The following is a 20,479-nucleotide window of genomic DNA, read 5'->3' as shown; positions in this document are numbered from 1 at the left end:
GCTATACAGTCTAGAATTTAAGAATCTTTAAATTCATACTGCTGGAGCATTTCTTGCATAAGACATTTTCCAGGTAAGACTCAAGTAAGTTTTTTCTATATCAACGCAAAAAAATTGTTAAAATGGAAACCTCTTATAACTGAAGGACTGATACTGTGTCATCTCCAGCTCCTAGTAATTTTTTTACTTGTACCTTTCTCTTTTAAACATGAAGATCTATTTTGAAAGCTTTTATTCATTTCGAATGAACCCTGTGCTGATCAGCATTATTTTGAAACCAATTTGAAGTGTTTAGTTCTCTAAATATCACCTTGCACACACTGTGAAAAAAACACCACGGTACCCATCTCTCAGTTTCACGTTATTTAAATTTTTCTGCTTATTGAGAAAGAAAATATGACCAGAAGTGGGGGATAAGGCCTCTCAAAACATTAATACCCCATGAAATTGGACTGATTCACAAGTTGTAATAATTTGGAAGGACTGAACTGAAACCCACTTTTAAATTTTAAATCAGCATAGTTGAGGTATTACATACAATAAATTCACCAATTTTAAGTGTGTAATTTGATGAGTTTTGACAGATGTATAGACATATAACCATCACCACAGACATAATATAGAAAATTTCCATCAACCCCAAAAGTTACCCCGTTCCCCTTTTCAGTCAATCCCCTTCCCCAGCTCATAACCCCTGTCAACTGCTGATCTGCTTTTCATCGTTATTATATTGCCTTTTCTAGAATTTAATACAAATGGAATCATATAGTGTCTGGTCCTTTGTGTCTGGTTTCTCTCACCTGGCATAATACTTTTGATTCATCCATGATGTTAGATATATCCACAGTATTGCTGAATAGTATCCCATTGACTAGATATACTACTATCTGCTTCTCCACTCACCAGCTGGTGGACACTGGGGTTGTTTCCATTTTGGTTATTATGAATAAAGCTGCTAGCAGCATTTGAGTACAAGTCTTGGTATAGATATATGTATTTATTTCTTTTGGGTATATATCTAGAGTGGGACTGCTGGGTCAAGTGTATGGTTAGTATATGTATGTCTTTAAAAGAAATTGCCAAATGGTTTTTCCTTTTGCATTCCCACTGGCAATATATGAGTATTCCACTGTTCTCTATCCTTATTTTAGCTATTCTAGTGTGTGTGTGTGTTAAATTTACTTCTGAAGGCAGAGAAGAATTATGAATACAGGGAATCATTTGAGAAAGAATAAGGGAGATTTTTAGACTGTATCATTCTAATAGCTAATATATTACTATGTACTAAGAAAGGGATATGGAATAATAATATCTAAGGAAGCTGCTTTGTTAGTTAACTAAGGACCTCTTAGGTACCTCTTATTCTACTCATGGTTACTGTCTATAAACTGAAATAAAACCACTTCACTGATAAACTTCTGTGATTTTTCACTAAATCATACTGCCTCTCTATTAGTTTTCTGTGGTTCTGGTACTAGGCTACCACAAATTTGGTAACTTAAAAAAGCAGAAATTTATTCTCCCACAATTCCAAAGGCAGAAGTCAGAAATCAGTATCACCAGGCAGAAATCAAGGTGTGGACAGGGCTGCACTTCCTCTGGAGGCTCAGTGGAAGAAGCTGCTCCTTGCCTCTTCAAGCTCTGGTGGCTCTGGCATTCCTTGGCTTGTGGCCGCATCACTTCAATTTCTGCCTCCATCTTTCTATTGTCTTCTCCTCTGTGTGTGTCTAATTTCCTTTTGCCTCCCTCTTATAAGAATACATGTGATTGCACTTAGGGCCTACCTGGATAATCCAGGATAATCTCCCCATCTCAAGTTCCTTAACGTAATTATATTTGCAAAGACCCTTTTTCTAAATAAAGTAACATTTACAGATCCCAGGTATTAAAATCTGACACCCCTGGGAGACATTATTCAGTCTATTATAGACCACATTAGTATAAATTAGAAGTTTATTGTACTATTCAAAATGGCATATGAACATAGTATCCTATCCACAGAATTCACTTTTTTATAGTATTTTGTTTTATCACTTCTACAGGAAGTTGGGGGTGGGGTAGGGAGAGGAATTTTTAGAATTCCTCTTAGAAAAAGGGGCTCTGGATAACTAGATGTGGGAGTACTGTAACATGTAACTGTCCTTATTCCTCCTTTAAGTTTCAGGCAAGATATTATTTATTCATACTTCCAAAGCTTAATTAAAACAGAAGCATGCAATTTTTGTTGGATTTTAACATCTAAATTCTTCAGGCTTTTAATTATTTGTTAATGTCCTGCTTTATTTTTCCCCCTTTTTTCTCTCCCCATTCTTTTTTTTTTTAATTTATTTATTTTATTTTATTGGCCTCGTTGGGTCTTTGTTGCCACACGTGGGCTTTCTCTAGTTGTGGTGAGCGGGGGCTACTCTTCGTTGTGGTGCACGGGCTTCTCATTGCGGTGGCTTCTCTTGTTGCAGAGCACGGGCTTCAGTGGTTGTGGTGCGTGGGCTTCAGTAGTTGCGGCACGTGGGCTCAGTAGTTGTGGCTCGTGGGCTCTAGAGCGCAGGCTAGGTAGCTGTGGTGCACGGTCTTAGTTGCTCCGCGGCATGTGGGATCTTCCCGGGCCAGGGCTCAAACCCGTGTCCCCTGTATTGGCAGGTGGATTCTTAACCACTGTGCCACCAGGGAAGCCCTCTCTCCCCACTCTTAAAGCTTTCCTCTCAAATTAATTTTCCTCAGCTTTTTTCTTTTCAATCTCCTTACCGTAATTCATTAATACAACAGTTTTCTATGAAAGGGCTACATGATGCCTGCAACATGACACACTGGAAAATAAAAAAAACTATTTACTGGTAGTTTTTCCCGTCAGTGAAGTGATGCTTAGTCTCCTGGCCGTGGTGGGTGATTTCTGCTGGGGTGGAGTCCGACACTGCTTCACCAGGTCCTCATCTGCTGCTGTCATCATCAGTTCTCCAATGAGAATTCTCTCCAGGCTTCCATCATCAATGCCTTTCCCCAGCCACCGCCCGCATGGGAACCTGGTAGGACAGAAACAAACTTCAGAATCACCAATATCTTACTAGCTTTAATTAGAATTTTTAAATGGCACCATGGGTGAAGCCCATCATTTTAGTGCCTGTGGGTTGCTTTTTTCATTATGAAAAATTTCAAACACGTAAAAAAGCAGAAAAGTATAAGAGACACCCATATTCTTATGACTTAAACATAACATTTTGCCATATGCTTCATTGTTATTTTTTGTTAAAAGTATTTTAAAGTAAATTACAAACAACAGGACATTTTACTCCCAAGCACTTTAGAATGAGTCTCTGAAAACTAAAGATATTCTCTCTTATATAAAGAGAATAAATTGTTATCACCAAATTAAAATAATTCTTTAATATTTTCTCATACCTCGTCTGTATTAAAATTCTGGGGTTAGGTTCAACAACAATATCTTCAAACTAGATGTTAACGTGGGAGTTAAGTTACAGGAGAAAAGAGGAGAATGCTCTCAAAGAAGAGTGCTGGCTTTGCCGGGAGCATCTGAAAGAGCTTTCCTCTTACTGATATTATTTTAAGCTTCTTTTTTGTGTCCTTTTTTTATCAGACTTCCACCAATCTTTTTCAACATTTGTGGACTAAGCATTAGCAGCAAACACAATCAGTTTCTTAAAAGTATTTTGGGGCTTCCCTGGTGGCGCAGTGGTTGAGAATCTGCCTGCCAATGCAGGGGACACGGGTCCGAGCCCTGGTCTGGGAAGATCCCACATGCCGCGGAGCAGCTAGGCCCGTGAGCCACAACTACTGAGCCTGCGCGTCTGGAGCCTGTGCTCCGCAACAAGAGAGGCCGCGATAGTGAAGAGGTCCGCGCACCACGATGAAGCGTGGCCCCCGCTTGCCGCAACTGGAGAAAGCCCTCGCACAGAAACGAAGACCCAACACAGCCAAAGATGAATAAATAAATAAATAAAGTAGGTGACTTAAAAAAAAAAAAAAAGTATTTTGGAGACAATTTTGTATTCGGAACAAAATAACACAATTTTGTTATGACATAAACAAAAACAAAACAACCCAAAAAACTAAACTAAAATTCAGAAGGCAGCGGGAAAGCTTTGGAATGAAAACAATTCTCAAACCTTTTCTTGTCTAAAGAGTCTTAAAAGAAGTCTGAGCTCCCAAGGACATTTACTTACCTGTATGTATGTCCTGTGATTTCATTTCTGACCATGACACAATCCACTAGCCATTTGGCTAACAGTCCTGAGTTATCGTGACCAATCTGAACAGTAGTCAGCTTCCCCAGGTTCTGGCACTGCAGGGACAGGACCACAGGTTACTCAGTACCTGACCCCTTCCTGCTACCTCTCAGCTTTAACAGTGGCGCCATGATTCCACCCAATTTAACAACTGCAGAGGACCCACTCTGCATAATGTGTTCTGCTGTGCACTAGAGAAAAATACTCACATCTAATAGATCCCTTCTAATGAGACAGGAGACATAGGAACATTAACTGTCAAATGAGGGGGACTGCACAATGCCCTAGAGTAGAGATGTAAACAGGTACTTGAAGAACACTGGGGAAAGAACAAAGATTTCTAATTGGAGAACCCAGAAACACTGCAGAGTCAGTGATTTGTGCCTATGAAGGATGAGAAGAATCCCAAGAAGTGGGAAAAGGATGCTATTTAGATTTAGTTACAGAGAGGTCAGAGAAACAATTATAGATACAAAATATCACCAACATGACTACTTTTCTGCTTCTAATAAAATACTAAGGCAGAACTGACTTCAAACCGCACCTAGAAGTCTTTGAAGCTATTGTTAAAAAGAAAAAAAAAAAAGCATGGTTATTGGCGTCCTTCCTGACCCTCTGTGGACAAGTACAAAAGAAAGCGATGATAATAGGAATGGTGAAAATAAATGTCAACTAAATTCTGACTTTTAAATTCTGATAAAAGATCATAGACCCCAACTGACTATGTATGGTTGGGAATATCAGAGCTATGAGTTCTCATAGCTCTGATGTTACTAGCTTTAATTAGATGCTAGTATCTTTGACGTCTTTGAATCATAGCGATCTAGGTGAGGGAGGATGGCATCTTGAATTAGTCGTGGCAGCAGAGATGGAAAGAAGTAGGCAGATGTGAGAGTCTAGAAACAGCAATGATGGGACTTATAATGCAGTTTATGTTCCGTACTTGGTAGTGAAAGAAAAGCCAAGGATTTTAATCTTTTATATACAGATGGCTGTGACTCCACTAGATAGATGGTGTCAAAATAAGCTCTTGGGCAGTGTTATGACTCTGAGTGGAAACTGCTATTCCTAGACTCCAAGGAACATGAGGACAGGACATTTCAGTTAGCACCACTTCCCTCCTGAAACAAGAACAGCTGTTTGTCTTCTTCCTGCGTGCCAGGATCAACCAGCATGTGGGCTCAAAAGTATGGAAGTACTTCACCAGGTAAAACCTGAAAACTGACTACCATAGTGAAAGGTATATTTTTGCAAAATCACTTTATAAATATCACCACGTGGTCTAAAACCCAAAAGCATGGATAGCAGCTCCCCTGTCCCTTTGTCTAGGTTCAGGCAGGGTGAATTTACCGTTTGGAAGAGAACCACTGTGGGGAAAGCATTTACTCGAATGTTCTCTACTTGCCAGGTTCCGTGCTAGGCACTGGGAATTATGGAATAGGACCTGGCAAAGCCCCAAAGTGCACCATTATGAGTGGAAAAATAGAGCTTAACAATTAAAATAACAATAAAAATACAAAAATTCACGTGTTCAAGACAACTTTAGGTATATAATCCCAAAAATGATCCTGCATGCTTAATTACTTCTTTATATTATTTGACTCAAGGAAAAATGAAAAAGTGAAACTGGCATCATTGTGTAGAACTATGTATGACACTTTGTGCTAAGACAGGTATTAGCTGAACTTACTTCAAAAGTCATTTCGAGGAGATTTTTGGGAATCTGCATTACTCCCGTGTCTCCTAGTTCTCCTGATACACAGATCCAAGGGTTTGATGTGATGATCGCATTGCTTAGCTTTTTGATGGGAATGATGACTGACCTATACGGAATCACTGAAAGAAAAATGCTGAAATTAATACAAAATTACAATAAAATTCTCCTGATAACAAAACAAATATATATTAAGAACTCGGTTGGCTTTCACAGATAATTTGCTTTTTAATGATCTATCAAGATGTACTTAAACAAAAAGATAGATCATAACCTCCCCCAGTCTAGAAAGATGAGTTCTGGTTTATAAGCCAAAAGTCCAAATATTTGTGGTTTCCACACATATACATCACCATGTGTACATGACACGCTTATCATCACCACTACATTTATAAACAATGTCAGGCATTAGCACCAGAATCTCTGAGGACATAAACAGTGACTGTGCTATATAGTATTTTCATTGTTTTAATGTTTTTATTAATTTTGTTCCAGAATCGAGTATAAATGAGCATGGTTACTGGTATGGTTTCATATAAAAAAAGGTGGTAGATGACTTCTTGGATAGTATCCTCTTGTTGCTGATTTTCTTGGCCAACCCTTAAAAGCACTGCACTTCAGAACTTTCCCATCCCAGTTTTACAGTCCAATAGGCAAAGCCAAGAATAATAAACAACAGCACCTCCATTCTGGACGTAATATGAAGTCTATAAACTACAACTTGGAAAGGTGACTCATGTGCAAGTGGTGCCCCAGGGAAAGAATCAGGATATGGAAACGGATCTGTAAGAAATCTTTCCCCTCTGAAGGCTCTTCAAAAGGCACACCACTAGATGTCACTGTCCTATCACCGTCCTTTGCTCAAATGTGTAAACCACACAGGCATTACACATACCTCCATTTCCTTTAAAAAATGGGGATGGCTCAAACACATTAGCATATTTTTATCCCTCAGAGCCATATTTTTTTTTTTTTAAAGCAGGGTAGAATCAATATTTTGGTTGGTATTCTCAGGATTTCTGTTCATTCAGTCACAAGAGAGCTAACAGAAAGCCCTCCTTGAAAGAACTACACGTAGAATTAAAAACATTTACTGGACAAGAGGCTCAGATACAGCCTCACAATAGGAGCTCGTGTTTCAATGTGCTCTTAGATGAGCAAAATGAATGGGATAAATGGTTCATTTCCCTAACTTTACATAGACGACTTTCTGTTGGGTGAATAACCTCCCTTTCTGTCCTTTTTATTTTGGCTGAAGGAAAAGAAAATGTCAGAGGAAAGGCCATACTTTCATGGTTTAGTAATCATGAGACTCAAATGATTTTTGAAACTGAAAGCAGAAGAGGTTAGTGCAAGATGTTATTTTAGGTGCCAGAGGCTACTTTCATTTCTTTCACTGACAGGATTAGAAAAGCTACAGAAAAAGGCCTCTTTAAGGTCAGCAGTTCTGTGGCTGCAAAGGGCTCACAGATGCACAACAATGATTTCATAAAGTAGAAAAAGAGCAATATTATTAAACTCAGAATATTTATTTCATGAAGTATTTCGACTCCTCTAATTGAAAGAGTTCCTCAGATGAAGAGAAATCTGCATATATGGGGAGGAACTTAGGATCCTAACTCTCTCTGCTATTTCTTCTCTTTCAAAACTGTATATAACACCTTAGTTTCTAGTAAACTAATAGTAGCTTGAAAGACAATACAGGTTGGCCCAATAACCATTCCAACTCCATTTTCCCCTTGTCTGCCTCTACCAGAGACTTTGAAGGCCAAAACCTACACAACTGTGCCCAGTGAAATATTGGTGATATTTATTGAGATTTCTTAGAAAACTATGTTTTTCTGGCACAGATTCTAACTCCTCTTCCTTGGCACTCCTTCCCTCTTCGGGCTGGAGGGTAGACTGAGAACAGCCATCGCTGGAGGCGATTAGCACGCACTGATAACTGTCAAAGAGCCTGGGTCCGTGATAGCACTGTGGACTGCCTACCCCAAGACTTATCACTGTATAAGAAAATTAAAACAACCGATTTCTTTAAACTACTATTTTCCAAGCTTCTGATACTTGCAGCTGAATAAAACTCCTGATACAAGTAAAAATTCTCCAAAGTAGGGAAGGGGACCCACTGCAACAGAATGAATGCTGTAATTCAATTTATCAAAAACACATCTCCAATCATCATTTCCTCCCTCTATAGACCTACAACACCCAGCAAGATCCTGAAGTCTTTCTGAATCTTCAAAGTGTAATGATGTTCAGTTACATAAGTTTATTATCATATACTGATTCTTTGAATTTATGTGTTTCAAGTAAGATATTGGAATATTTGTTTAATAAAACATTTTTCTTTACATCCATCCCAATTGGGTTTCCTGGGAAGCAGACTCTGAGTCAGAAATTAGCATGCAGAATGTGAGGAAGAAAGCAGGATGCGCTGAGGCAGAAACTGAGCTCTGATGTTGTGAGTGCTCAGCTGGTCCCACAGTGAGTTCTGGGACAGCCCATGGGTCAGGCAGGGATGCTGGCCAGCTCTGGTAGGAGGGATAGCTTCAGGTAAGGTAGTTTTCTTTGGTGAGACACTCCCCACAGGAGCTGACAGCTGAGGGTGGTCTTCCAGCAGCATCTCAGGCTGCTGGGGCATAACCTTCGTTCATAAGTGGAGATGGGGTAGGGCGGGGTGGGTGGGTGGATGTCACAGTGTCTGACTCACTGTACTGTGATATGTCTCGTTTTAAAAAATATAAACTCTTATTCCATTAGTCATCTGAGCAACTCTTCACTTAACAGTCAATTCTCCAGACTTACTGATAGTGGTGAACACACTGGTGAAGCAGAAATAGTCCACAGCATTGAGGGAAAGAAGATGGTAAAGAAACTGCTCTCTTTCTTCTTCACAACGTAGAAAAGCATAACGTTTATAAAGCTTCCTAGGAAAGGGTAAGACAAGCACAAAATAATAGTATAGTATATTTTTCATTATGTCTTCCACTAAAAATAAACATCTCCACTTAGACAAACTATAGGTAGAAACTTTAATCTAGAAAGAACAGACAATTCACAAAAATGAACACATATACAGTTAATAATACATTTAAATCTACTTAGTAATTAAAGAAACAACCTGCCGTGAATCCATTTTGTCTCTCAAAGTAATAAAGATTTAAAAGTGATGACCGCTGCTGATGGGGGGTGGGGGGTGGCAGTGAATAACAGAAAGTGGAACTGAAAATTTCAGAAAAGCAATTTGTTGGTAATAATTATTTTGAACCAATCATATTCTTTGACTCATTAATTTTACTTTAAGGACTCAGTCCTAGGGATATAATATGAAATGTGGGCAAAGATTTACTCACAAATGTCCACTTGAATATTATTTGTAAAAGTAAAAATATATCATGGTATACCCATTAAAAATAAAGTTTAGGAAGAGTTTTAACAAAAACAAAACTACTACTCCCAAAAATAATAAATAACTTTTTATTAAGCACTTACATTTAAGTATTTTTTAATTATTAATATATTTAATTCTCGTGACCATGTATGAGGTAAGTCTATTAGCATCCTCCTTTTATAGATGAGGAAAACAGAGATACAGTGAAGTTAAGTATCTTGTCTACGGCCATTCAAATAGGGAATAGTAAAGGTAGTCTTTGAACACAGGCATTCAGATTTCAGAGGCTAAAACCCTTATGATATAGAAAATGTTATGGTATAATATTAAGCTAAAAAAAAGATGATGCTGAATTGCAAATATAGTATAATCTTAACTAAGAGAACATGTACAGAAGTAGAGTAGAAAACATGTGAAATACTTAGTAGTCACCTTTATGTAGTAAGATTTTAAATGATTATCATTTTCTTCTTTGTACTTTGGCCACAAAGGGCAAGTGACTTACGGGTGGGGATAAGGTGTGGGGAGAGTAATCAGTTTTAAGAGAACAAGGTCAGGTTCAGACTGTACTTCACATCACGCACTCTTTATCAAACCTATTCTTTGGACATTAAGACTCATCCTAAAATGCTCCAGAGAGTAACTTAACCCAACAGTGATATGTACAAACACAAAATCACAAAAAGAACTGGGTTTTGGTGGCATTCCAACACTGTCATGTTTGAGGTCTCTGTTGAATTCTTTGCATACCTTTGGTCTAGAGAACTCAAAGTCCTCAACCTTCAAATTAGTTCTACTATACATATTAGCTGGATGATGCATTTCATCCAAGGTTTCTTGATGGCGTAAAGGGAAACCTATCAAAACAGTTAACAATTAACTAATATGCACTTGATTGGTTTCCTGGCTCTAAACTACTAAATGTAAGTATTAGCAAGACTCTCAGAGAAGCCCTTTCCTGTGGACTTTTTAATTTTTTTGCCACTCCTGGTTTTGTTGTGATCTTTACAATATGATATACAGTTTACATAAATTCAACCCATCTTTTGGATGTTACTATCAGCCTGTGGGACTATTAGCTTTTGTTCTGAACAGAGTAGCACAATCTGCCCTTTGGCTTTGAAATCTGTACCCTCCCAGACATAATCAAATAGGAGGTCATGACACAGAGTTTCTGAAGCATGTGCCTGTTAGAAAGGAAGAGTTCATATGCACAGGAGTCAGCAACTCATGCTGGAGAAGCCAGCTTGTCAGCCTATGCAATTTATTTTGTAAGCACACAGGTCACAGAAACAGAAATGCCTCAAGAGGCCATCTCTTACTTTGTGAGCAGTTGGTTAGAGAGCAACTGCTTGAGATGCTGGGACAAGAGCTTCTTTTCTAGAGACAATCTTATCCATGCTCGAGCTCGTCCGACATCAGTCTTGATCTCACTCATGTTTTGAATATGCCTAAAGAATAGTAAAACAGCAAAGATGTAAATCCTAAGGCTAAACTTGAACTGGAAAAGCAATGAAGAGTTACAGCACCTTGCACAGAAAAGTTATTTTATACTTAGAGGAAGCAACAGGCAACACACAATTTATGTTGATTAAACTTCAAGTGTTCCACCTGAATCATGAAATTAGTCCAACATCAGAATTACCATTACAACAAGAGCACACAGGCAATATCCTAAGATAAAGCATTTAACACTCATTCACTCTTTCAGGTTTTATTTATTCTTGTTTCAGGCTCATAGATATCTATAAACTGGCACTTGGTTATTCCTGATACTCAGAAAAATAAAAGCAATAAAACAGGCTGAATATTCAAGTTCTTATTCAAAATAATTGTTCTACAGTTGAAGTATCTGCTACAACTTTAATCCACTGAATCATTTTTCAAATTGCCCTGACAACATATGGAAAATATGAAATCGCATTTTCTATGGCATTAGAATACAAGCTGTACTGTACTAATAAATTCAAAATTCTTAAAAATTTGAGAGACTTAGGAAATTGTGTGGCCACAAACAAACTGTGTGGTCAACCCCCAAATGAATGTTACATATATGTATATATTAGTATTCTGTGTAGAAGTTGATGCCATATCCAGCAGGACTGAATTTATCTTCCTAATGATTTTCCTCCTAAGGAGAAAGAAGGATTGAGCAGGAAGGACAAGCCTAAGGGACAGGATAATTATAGAACCACTACAATGACTCACTGAAAAGTCTTTGTGATTGTGATCCACCATCCCTTCCTTTGATTTTTTTTTTTTTTAATGTACAGAATGACTCATCTCAGCTGTAATAAATATTGCAACAAACCCTTTTCTCTGATGATTCCAAGCATTCAGAATAAGGAATATCTTCCCAGTAAAACACACACATTCTCTTTCCCCACCCCAGTTTTATTGAGATATAATTGACACACGGCACTGTATAAGTTTAAGGTGTACAACATAATGATTTGACTTATACAGGTCATGAGGCCTATCACTGCCCCTCCCTGTGGCCCCTAACTCCAGGCCTCTGGAAGGAGCCAGGACAGATGAAGAGCCACTCTCCTTCCTTCCACTGGGGCTCAGTCTTGTGGACAGAAGCTGGCTCAGTGGTGGCGGGGGATGGTCACAGCACGACTCTCCAAGGCTTGGTGGTTGAGGAATGTAGCTGGGCCCAAGGTAGCAGCGGCACAAGGTGGCCTAGGCCCGGGGCTGGTAATGTGAGGCTGAAGTTTATGGTCCCGAAGTCCTCCTGAAGTGGGGTCAGACGGTGGGAAGGACAGAGAGACAGGGCCAAGGTGGGTGGGAGTGGGGACCAGGTGCTCAGGGCTCAGAGCTTGTGGGAGTTCACTCCTGGTAGGTCCCCTTGTATGGGAAGCCCACTCTCTTCATCAGCTCATCTGCCTCTGTGGGGCCTCAGCTGCTGCAGACGTAGGGGATGGGCTGGGGCTACTCCCATTCGATCTGGTGCAGCAGCGGTGTGAAGATGCACCAGGCCTGCTGGAGCTCACCACTGCACATAAAGTGCGTCTGGCTCCCACAGAAGATGCCCAGGATGAGGCACTCACATGCATCTGGGAGCTTCACGTTCTTGTATCTGCTGCCATAGGTCAGGTTCAGCACCGACTCCTCATGGTTGAAGAACATGCTGGGCTTCTTGGTCATCATCTTGGTGTACACGGCCTCGTTGGGCTGCACGCGGATCACCAGCTCACTGCTCTTGCACTGCTGCTGGAAGATGTCACCGGCCACGTCTCGGAACTGCAGAGGCACCTCAGCTTTGTGCTCATTCAGGGCTTTGCTGTAGCGCAAGATGAAGGGCACCCCGTCCCACCTCTCGTTCCCCACATAGAGGATGACAGCTGCAAAGGTGGTGGTGGTGGAGCCGCGGGGCACCATGGGGTCGTCCAGGTACGCTTTGGTGGCTTCACCTTCTCCGCTGGGGTTCCCCATGTACTGGCCCAGGACCACATTGCTTGCCTGCACCTCTGAGATACATTTCAACACCTTGACCTTCTCATCACGGACGTCATCTGAGTCGGTGGAGACGGGCTTCTCTATGGCCACCAGACACACCATCTGCAGGATGTGATTTTGCATCACGTCCCGGATGATCCCAAAGTCACTGAAGTAGCCCCAGCAGCCCTCAGTGCCAAAGGACTCCTTGAAGGTGAGAATGATGTAAGACATGTTGTCATGGTTCCAGATGGGGCCGAAGATCCTGTTGGCAAACCTCAGCACCATGAGGTTCTGGACCATCTCCCTGCCCATGTAGTGGTCGATGCGGCAGATTTGGTCCTCGTGAAACAGGGAGGAAGTGTGGTTGGAACTCTGCAGGTCCCTCCCAAAGGGCTTCTCCATAATGATACAGTTCCAGCCTATCTGGCTCATGCAGGTCTTGTGGATGTTCTTGGTGACAGCCTGACAGACTGTGGGGGGCAAGGCCAGGCAGAAGAGGCGGTTGGCCTACGTACCCTGGTGGAGGGTGTTCGTGTGGCTGTTGAGGCGCTCATGGGAGGCCACATCATCATACTGGCCGGTCACATAGGAGTTGCGGGCAAAGAACTCCTCCAGCGTGGTCCTCTCCTTTGGGGTAGCTTTGATGAATAGCTCGCTCCACTTGCGTGTATTGGCCACTGTGAGGTGGGAGAGGGCATAGCCCATGATGAAGGTATCTTCTGGCAGAAGGTCATCCCAGAACAGCCACCAGATGGTGGCGTAGATCTTCCTCTTGGCCAGGTTGCCGGATGCGCCCATGATGATGAAGATATGTGTATCAGACTGGTGGAAGGAATCACTTTGGTACAGCTCTTCCCATAGTATCCGGCACACCTGGGTCTGGTTCAGAGCCACCTGCTCTGCCATGATGCTCTCTGCGCCGGTTGCCGGGCCGCGGGTCCCCTGTGGTCCCCAGCGCCGTTGTTCCATGTCCTGGATGCCTCGTGAGTGCCCGTGCATCTCCATACTGTTCGCACAGGTCCACATCCCCAACCCACCCCGTCCCTGCAATTTGGCTTTCTTGCCAGCCTTGGGCGGAAGGGCTCCACTTCTGCAGTGTGGTCACGCCCCTTGACCCCATTTGTAGGCGGGCCTTCTGCAGCCCCACCCCCTCGCCTCCTCGCCCCCTGGCCATTGGTCACCTGCTCAGGTCAAACCAGCCCCATTAGGCAGCCTCGTTGTGGCTCCTCCCCCAGCAGGGGCAGGGTGGCTAGGCTGGCTGCTCGGGCTTCCGGTCTGGGACAGCCTCCCTCGCATCTGATCAAACACTCTTGATAAAATGTAAAGCATTATCACATCACACAAGTGAGGCTTAAAGAGATGGCTTGAAAACGAGTCAGAATGAGGAAATAAAAGAAAATTCTGTTGCCGTTTCGTTAACCAACCTCACCTCTAAGAATTTTTTTCAGAAATTATGACAGACTTAATTTATCTTTAAAGGGCTAATACCATTACACATGGTCGTGAACGGAGAAAGCTGGTGTCAGGCAAGTCCCTCTTAGACCCTGGTTCTGGTGGTGGTGGCAGTGGTGGGCGCTGGACGACCCACACGGGCACCTCCAAAGTGAGCCTAGGAAACAGCACTGGCTGTTCCTTAACTACTGACATTGACCAAATGATGACACAGTTGACTAAAAGCAACAAGGGGGAAATGCTCAGGTATTTACCACTTAAAGTTCCACAGTATGTACAAGGTCCCCCCATGAGCGCAGTGCCAGGTTAGAGCTCACATGATCCAGGAATACCAAGTTGATCAAAGTGTATCCACCAGAAATGAATCTATATGAGGTTTGGCAAGTACGTATGTTGTATAATCTTTCCCTAAGTATTCTTCCTACTCTAAAACAGTAAAGTCTACTGAAATTAGTTTCATACTGGTCTTAGGTATCTGGAGACATGATAGGTGAAGAATGTCAAAATGGGAAATAATTATTTGAAAAACAATGTTATGTTAAAGGAAAATGGGAAGGATTGGAATACACAAAGTGAAACCTCTTTTATTTAGGTGGCTAGCAGCATTCCCATCATAAAAATGTTTGCACTAATTTTTGTTTGTTTGTTCTTTTGTGTTCTTTTTGGCAGGAAGCATGGGAATCAGGAGATGAGGCCACCAGATTCTTCTCCTCAAGCCCCTTGTTCACTGGCACCAGGGAAATTACTCTGCCTAAAAGATTGCCTCCTAATGTAATTCCTTTGTTCCAGAATATTCAAAAGCTCACGGGATATAGCCTGAACTGCTCAGGCTTGCATTCAAGGCCCATTACCCCTTGGCCTCAACATATTTTCCTATTAAAAAATTCTATTCCAAGCAGTTAACTTATAAGACTCTGTATTTTATTACCTGAAATACTTACTCTCTTCTAGCTTCCTTATTTGATTCTATTCATGTTTGAAATCCCAGCTTCTTCTAGAAAGCTTTCCTTGACCATGAGAGCCTTCAATGACCTCTCTAATTTATGGAATTCTATAGTCTGATTTGCATTTATTGTGCACTACTACTTTTATCATTTTCTCTTGGTATACATTTTTCTCAGCTTGACAAAAGCTCCCTGAGAATGAGGAGCCCAATACTTCTTACTAGCCTTGAATCCTTCTTTGCTCCCTATAGGGCCTAGTGTATATAAAAAGCTAAAAAAATTCTGTTGCTTTGTAAATCTATATCTAATTTAATGCTTTAAAACAATTTATATGTGTTGTGTTATTAAACTTTAAATCTATTAAAATTTTTTCTGTGTAGTTATACCATTTGAATCTTTTAAATTGGAATAATTTATTATAGGTAATTATAATGATATTCAGCATAATATTATACAAGTATTACTTCTAAAATAGATCCTGGGGACTTCCCTGGTGGCGCAGTGGTTGGGAGTCCGCCTGCCAATGCAGGGGACACGGGTTTGATCCCTGGTCCAGGAGGATCCCACATGCCGTGGAGCAACTGGTCCCGTGTGCCACAACTACTGAGCCTGACCTCTACAGCCCACAAGCCACAACTACTGAGCCTGCATGCCACAACTACTGAGGCCATGTGCCACAACTACTGAGCCCATGCACCTCAACTATTGAGGTGCATGTGCTCTAGGGCCCGCATGCTGCAACTACTGAGCCCACATGCTGCAACTACTGAAGCCCGTGTGCCTAGAGCCCGTGCTCCGCAACAAGAAAAGCCACTGCAATGAGAAGCCCATGCACTGCAATGAAGAGTAGACTCCACTCGGCGCAACTAGAGAAAGCCCATGCGCAGCAACGAAGACCCAATGCAGCCAAAAATTAAAATTAAAATAAAAAACTAAAATAGATCCTGTTAATTCACAGAAAAGCATACATGGTGTGGTTTAAATAGCTTATTTATTTGATTTGTTTCCAACCCTGGTACAAAGCTTTCTAATTTTTATGTATTCTGTCTTATCTGATTGTCACAATAACTAGTGAGAGGGAGACCATCATTATTTCACTTCAAAAATGAGAAAACTGAGATTCATCAAGACTAAGTGACCCACCCAAGGTCACAGAAATAGTCCATATTCTAGAGATGCCACCCATTTTTTACCAATCATTTCTTCCTGGTACTCACATTTTCGGAGAAGCTCTCCTTCTACAGACCCAGAAGAACCAGAAGCAACAACTTCAGGTACCACCCTGACGGATGCTCCTTATCCTTCAGCTAGAACTGAATGGATAAGCAGCATCTGCCTGATCTGAGCTGAGCCAATCAGATTTTCTCTCAGAAACTGGAAACTAGTACACTGAAAAACCAAGTTAGTTTTTGTTGAATGCTTAAATAAGGGATGTTAAGGCCAGGGCTTGGGAGAGCATGTTCACAGTAAAGCAGAAAAGGAGGGAAAGGGACAGAAGGGAGGAGAAGCAGCAGAAGTGGAGGGAAAAGCAGGGACAATTTGCTTCTACTGAGATGGAGAGTAAGCTTGCACAAAACTGTTTCCAATCCAGCCACAGTTCTTGTGCTTGGATTCTGGAAAATACCCTCATGTATCTCCCATAAATCCTCCTTTCTGCTGAAGCTAGTTTGAACGGGCTTCTGTTCCCTAAAACTGAATGATTCCTAAGAGTGGCAGCAACTAAATTTGAATCCACATTTCCTGAGTCCAAAACTGGTGCTTATTTCACTGTATCACCAATGAAACACAATAATATTTATTAGAGAGATTAAGGAATTAGCCAATTTTAGTTTGAACCCACATTCTGTATAGTCATAAAAATTCCTCAAATATTCCTTCTGAGGGTAACAACATCAATCGTGACTATTTAACTTTAGTGTAGAATAAAGCCGGATGCTCATAAGCTCATACGCACACATTATTTATAAAAAAGATAAAGTGAGTAGCCAATTTACCCTCAAGTAATTTATTCCCATCGTAAACCAGATATTTCTAGGATTTACTCAGATATCCTGTTCATTTGTTTACATATTCAGAATATCTATACTTGGATTATAGTACTCACAATCTCCTCAATCATGTAATGTTCTACTATGCCCCTCATTATTAATTGCATTTTGTCATTAAGAATAAAAGTTGGGGGACTTCCCTGGTGGTGCAGTGGTTAGGAATCCACCTGCCAATTCAGAGGACACGGGTTCGAGCCCTGGTCTGGGAAGATCCCACATGCCGCGGAGCAATTAGGCCCGTGTGACACAACTACTGAGCCTGCACTCTAGAGCCCGAGAGCCACAGCTACTGAGCCCGTGTGCCTAGAATCTGTGCTCTGCAACAAGAGAAGCCACTGCAATGAGAAGCCTGCGCACCGCAATGAAGAGTAGGCCCTGCTCACGGCAACTAGAGAAAGCCCGTGCTAGTTTGAATGGCTAGATGATATATGCACAGCTACTCTGGAAAGAAATTGGTAATAATGGTAACTGCATGGTAATACTCCTCTTTTATAAGTAGACAACAACTTGTACAATTATTAATATTTACTGTCCCAAGCCTTTCTCTTTGGAAGAAAAGAATCATTCTATAACTGACAGTATGGTGATACTTGGCATCTATGAAGGTCCTGGGGAGTTGTCAGAGATAACAGGGGATAGCCTGTAGACATGTTTGGACTCATGCCAGCTGCTAAGCAGTCTGGTACCAAGACACTTGACAACTATGAGGACTCTAAGTCTCTACACTGCCAATGTCTTTGCTTCAAGAGAGAAATGTGGGAAACAGGAGGTACTGTCAGGGAATGTGCCCCACAGAAAGTGTGAACTCAGATATCTTTGCTACCTAATCTTTTTTTTTTTTTTTTTAAAATTTTATTTATTTATTTTTGGCTGTGTTGGGTCTTCGCTGCTGTGCACGGGCTTTCTCTAGTTGTAGAGAGCAGAGACTACTCTTCGTTGCGGTGCGCGGGCTTCTCATTGCCGTGGCTTCTCTTGTTGTGGAGCACGGGCTCTAGGCGCGCGGGCTTCAGTATTTGTAGCACGCAGACTCAGTAGTTGTGGCTCACGGGCTTAGTTGCTCCGTGGCATGTGGGATCTTCCCAGACCAGGGCTTGAACCCGTGTCCCCTGCATTGGCAGGTGGATTCTTAACCACTGTGCCACCAGGGAAGCCCTGCTACCTAATCTTTAAAAAACAAGTTTTTAAGTGTCCAGAGTGAAAGAAACCGAAGTTTAGAATATTACTTGGGTGTTTCTCTTTAAGGAAAAGCATCTACATCAACTATCGCGGTAGCAACTAGGGATTACAATGAAGTACTTGCCAAGAACTTGGAAACAGAAATAAGCCCGTACACTGAGAGTTAAAGTAAACATATCATGAATAAGAACAACAATGCATATAAAGGTATCTTAAAGAGGCAGAATGAAGCAGAGAAAAGGGAGAGAGAACCATGGGCAGTGTTTCTGCAGGGCCTTTCTGAGATGACATCAGTCCCCTTAGTATGACGATCAGTGGCGTGGAGCTGGGTGATCAGGCATCCATATCTCTGCTCCCGAGGACAGCAAGTAGACTTCTGATTTTGATCTAGCTCCCAGGCAGAGCCTATCCTTATCAATGAAAGAATATCAAGTCCTCTGGTTAAGGAAATAATAAATTGGTTTAACTGGCTTCCTGTGACCATGCCCTTACCTGGTCATAGATGACTAGACAAGAGTGGACAGATGACCCAAGTCCAGCCTATTATTTTTCCATCTCTCTTAGGTATCTGAGGTAAGTCTCTTGGTTAGTAGGAGTATCTTAGAGTCTGATTACATTTTGATTTACTAATGATTTGGTTTCTGATCTCATAAAGCTAAAGACTTTAGCACAATGTCTATGAAGACCTTATGGCTACGCATGCCATAAGAAACTGGAAGGTCACACATATTAGGATGGCTACTGTCAAAAAGAACAGAAAGTAAAAGATGTTGGTAAGGATGTGGAGAAATTAGAACAGTTGTGCATTACTTGTGGGAATGTAAAATGGTGTCAGCCACTGTGGAAAACAGTATGTTGGTTTCTCAAAAAATTAAACATAAAATTACTGCATGATCAAGCAATTCCATTTTTGGGTACATACCCAAAAGAACTAAAAGCAGGAACTCAAACACATATTTGTACACTCATATTCATAGCAGCACTATTCACAACAGCCAAAAGGTGGAAACAACCCAAATGCCCATCGATGAATGAGTGGAATAACAAAATGTGGTATATACATACACTTGGAATACTATTCAGCCTTAAAAAGTAAGGAAGTTCTGATACATGCTGTAACACGGATGAACCACAAAAATACTATGCTAAGTGAAACGAACTAGACACAAAAGGCATGATTCCACTTATATGAGGTACCTAGAATAGTCAAATTCATAGTGACAGGAAATAGAACAGTGGTTACCAGGGGCTTGAGGAGCTATTGTTTAATGGGTACAGAGTTTCAGTTTAGAATGACAATAAGTTCTGGAGATGGATAGTGGTAATGGTTGTACCACTGCAAATGTACTTAATGCCACTGACTATACACATAAAAATGGTTAAAATGGTAAATTTTATGATATATATATTTCACCCCATTTTTTTAAAAAGCCATAGAAAAATGTTAGTGGTAGAATCTAGGTTGTGGGTATATGGATGCATTCACTATAAAATCTTTTGACTTTGCTGTATGTTTAAAATTTTTAATAATAAAATCTTAGGGGAAAACCCTAGGAAGTCAGCTTGTCTTTTCTCGGCAATGCCTTTCTACCTTACTAGACACCTTTTGAAAGCAATCAACCAGTTAAGTTTTATTAAAAGTATCTATCATTTGGCCAAAACATCACTTTAGGGTACCCAGGGGTCTCTTTCAGGCAAAGTCTGAAAATTAAAAGCCAAAGTAACCCTTAAGTGAGAAGTCATAGGAAATCAACTTTTTAGTTGAGTAACCTGAACAAATATAGACTATTCAAGGTTATACTAAATTATATTTAGGGTGATGTGCACCCATACACTGCTGCCAACTTGTTTGTGCCTAGTCACACCTGGCATTTTTTCTGATGACAAGGCAAAGGCTGAGAACTTGAATCTAGTTAGAAAGAGACGTGAACTGTGTCAGGAAACCTTAGTTCTAGTCCCATTTCTGCTGTTAATTGGCTGTATATATGGTCTTAGACTTTATCTGCCTACACCTGAGTTTCCACATATATAAAAGGAAGAAGCTAAGCAATATGACTTCTCAAGTTTCTTCT

The 20,479-nt window shown here is 41.0% G+C and overlaps 1 protein-coding gene, 1 long non-coding RNA gene and 1 pseudogene across 12 annotated transcripts in view; 1 reads left to right on the top strand and 2 right to left on the bottom strand.

Moving 5' to 3' along the window:
* The window catches only part of DENND5B (DENN domain containing 5B), a 228,545-nt gene that overhangs the window by 10,131 nt on the left and 197,935 nt on the right, over positions 1-20,479 (bottom strand). For all 10 annotated transcript variants that reach the window (XM_082419604.1, XM_082419613.1, XM_082419605.1 and 7 more), the window contains 5 exons: positions 10,666-10,794; positions 8,758-8,879; positions 5,929-6,074; positions 4,176-4,294; positions 2,830-3,017 (listed from right to left, as the gene is read on the bottom strand). In XM_082419604.1, the coding sequence (XP_082275730.1) occupies positions 2,830-3,017; positions 4,176-4,294; positions 5,929-6,074; positions 8,758-8,879; positions 10,666-10,794 (704 nt within the window). The remainder of the gene's footprint in view (positions 1-2,829; positions 3,018-4,175; positions 4,295-5,928; positions 6,075-8,757; positions 8,880-10,665; positions 10,795-20,479) is intronic.
* Positions 3,025-20,479, top strand: part of LOC309640733 — a 242,823-nt gene continuing 225,368 nt past the window's right edge. Inside the window, exon 1 of the long non-coding RNA XR_014252368.1 lies at positions 3,025-3,845. This is a non-coding gene — a long non-coding RNA (uncharacterized lncRNA). The remainder of the gene's footprint in view (positions 3,846-20,479) is intronic.
* Positions 12,159-13,967, bottom strand: LOC309640662 (glucose-6-phosphate 1-dehydrogenase pseudogene; annotated as a pseudogene). Its single transcript has one exon. The product of its transcript is annotated as a glucose-6-phosphate 1-dehydrogenase pseudogene (transcript).

This window comes from Balaenoptera physalus (genome assembly GCF_965194825.1).
Source record: "Balaenoptera physalus genome assembly, chromosome: 13".
In the NCBI taxonomy this organism is placed as follows: domain Eukaryota; kingdom Metazoa; phylum Chordata; class Mammalia; order Artiodactyla; family Balaenopteridae; genus Balaenoptera; species Balaenoptera physalus.
Note: the sequence above shows the minus strand (reverse complement) of the source record. Positions and strands in the feature narration are given on the sequence as shown.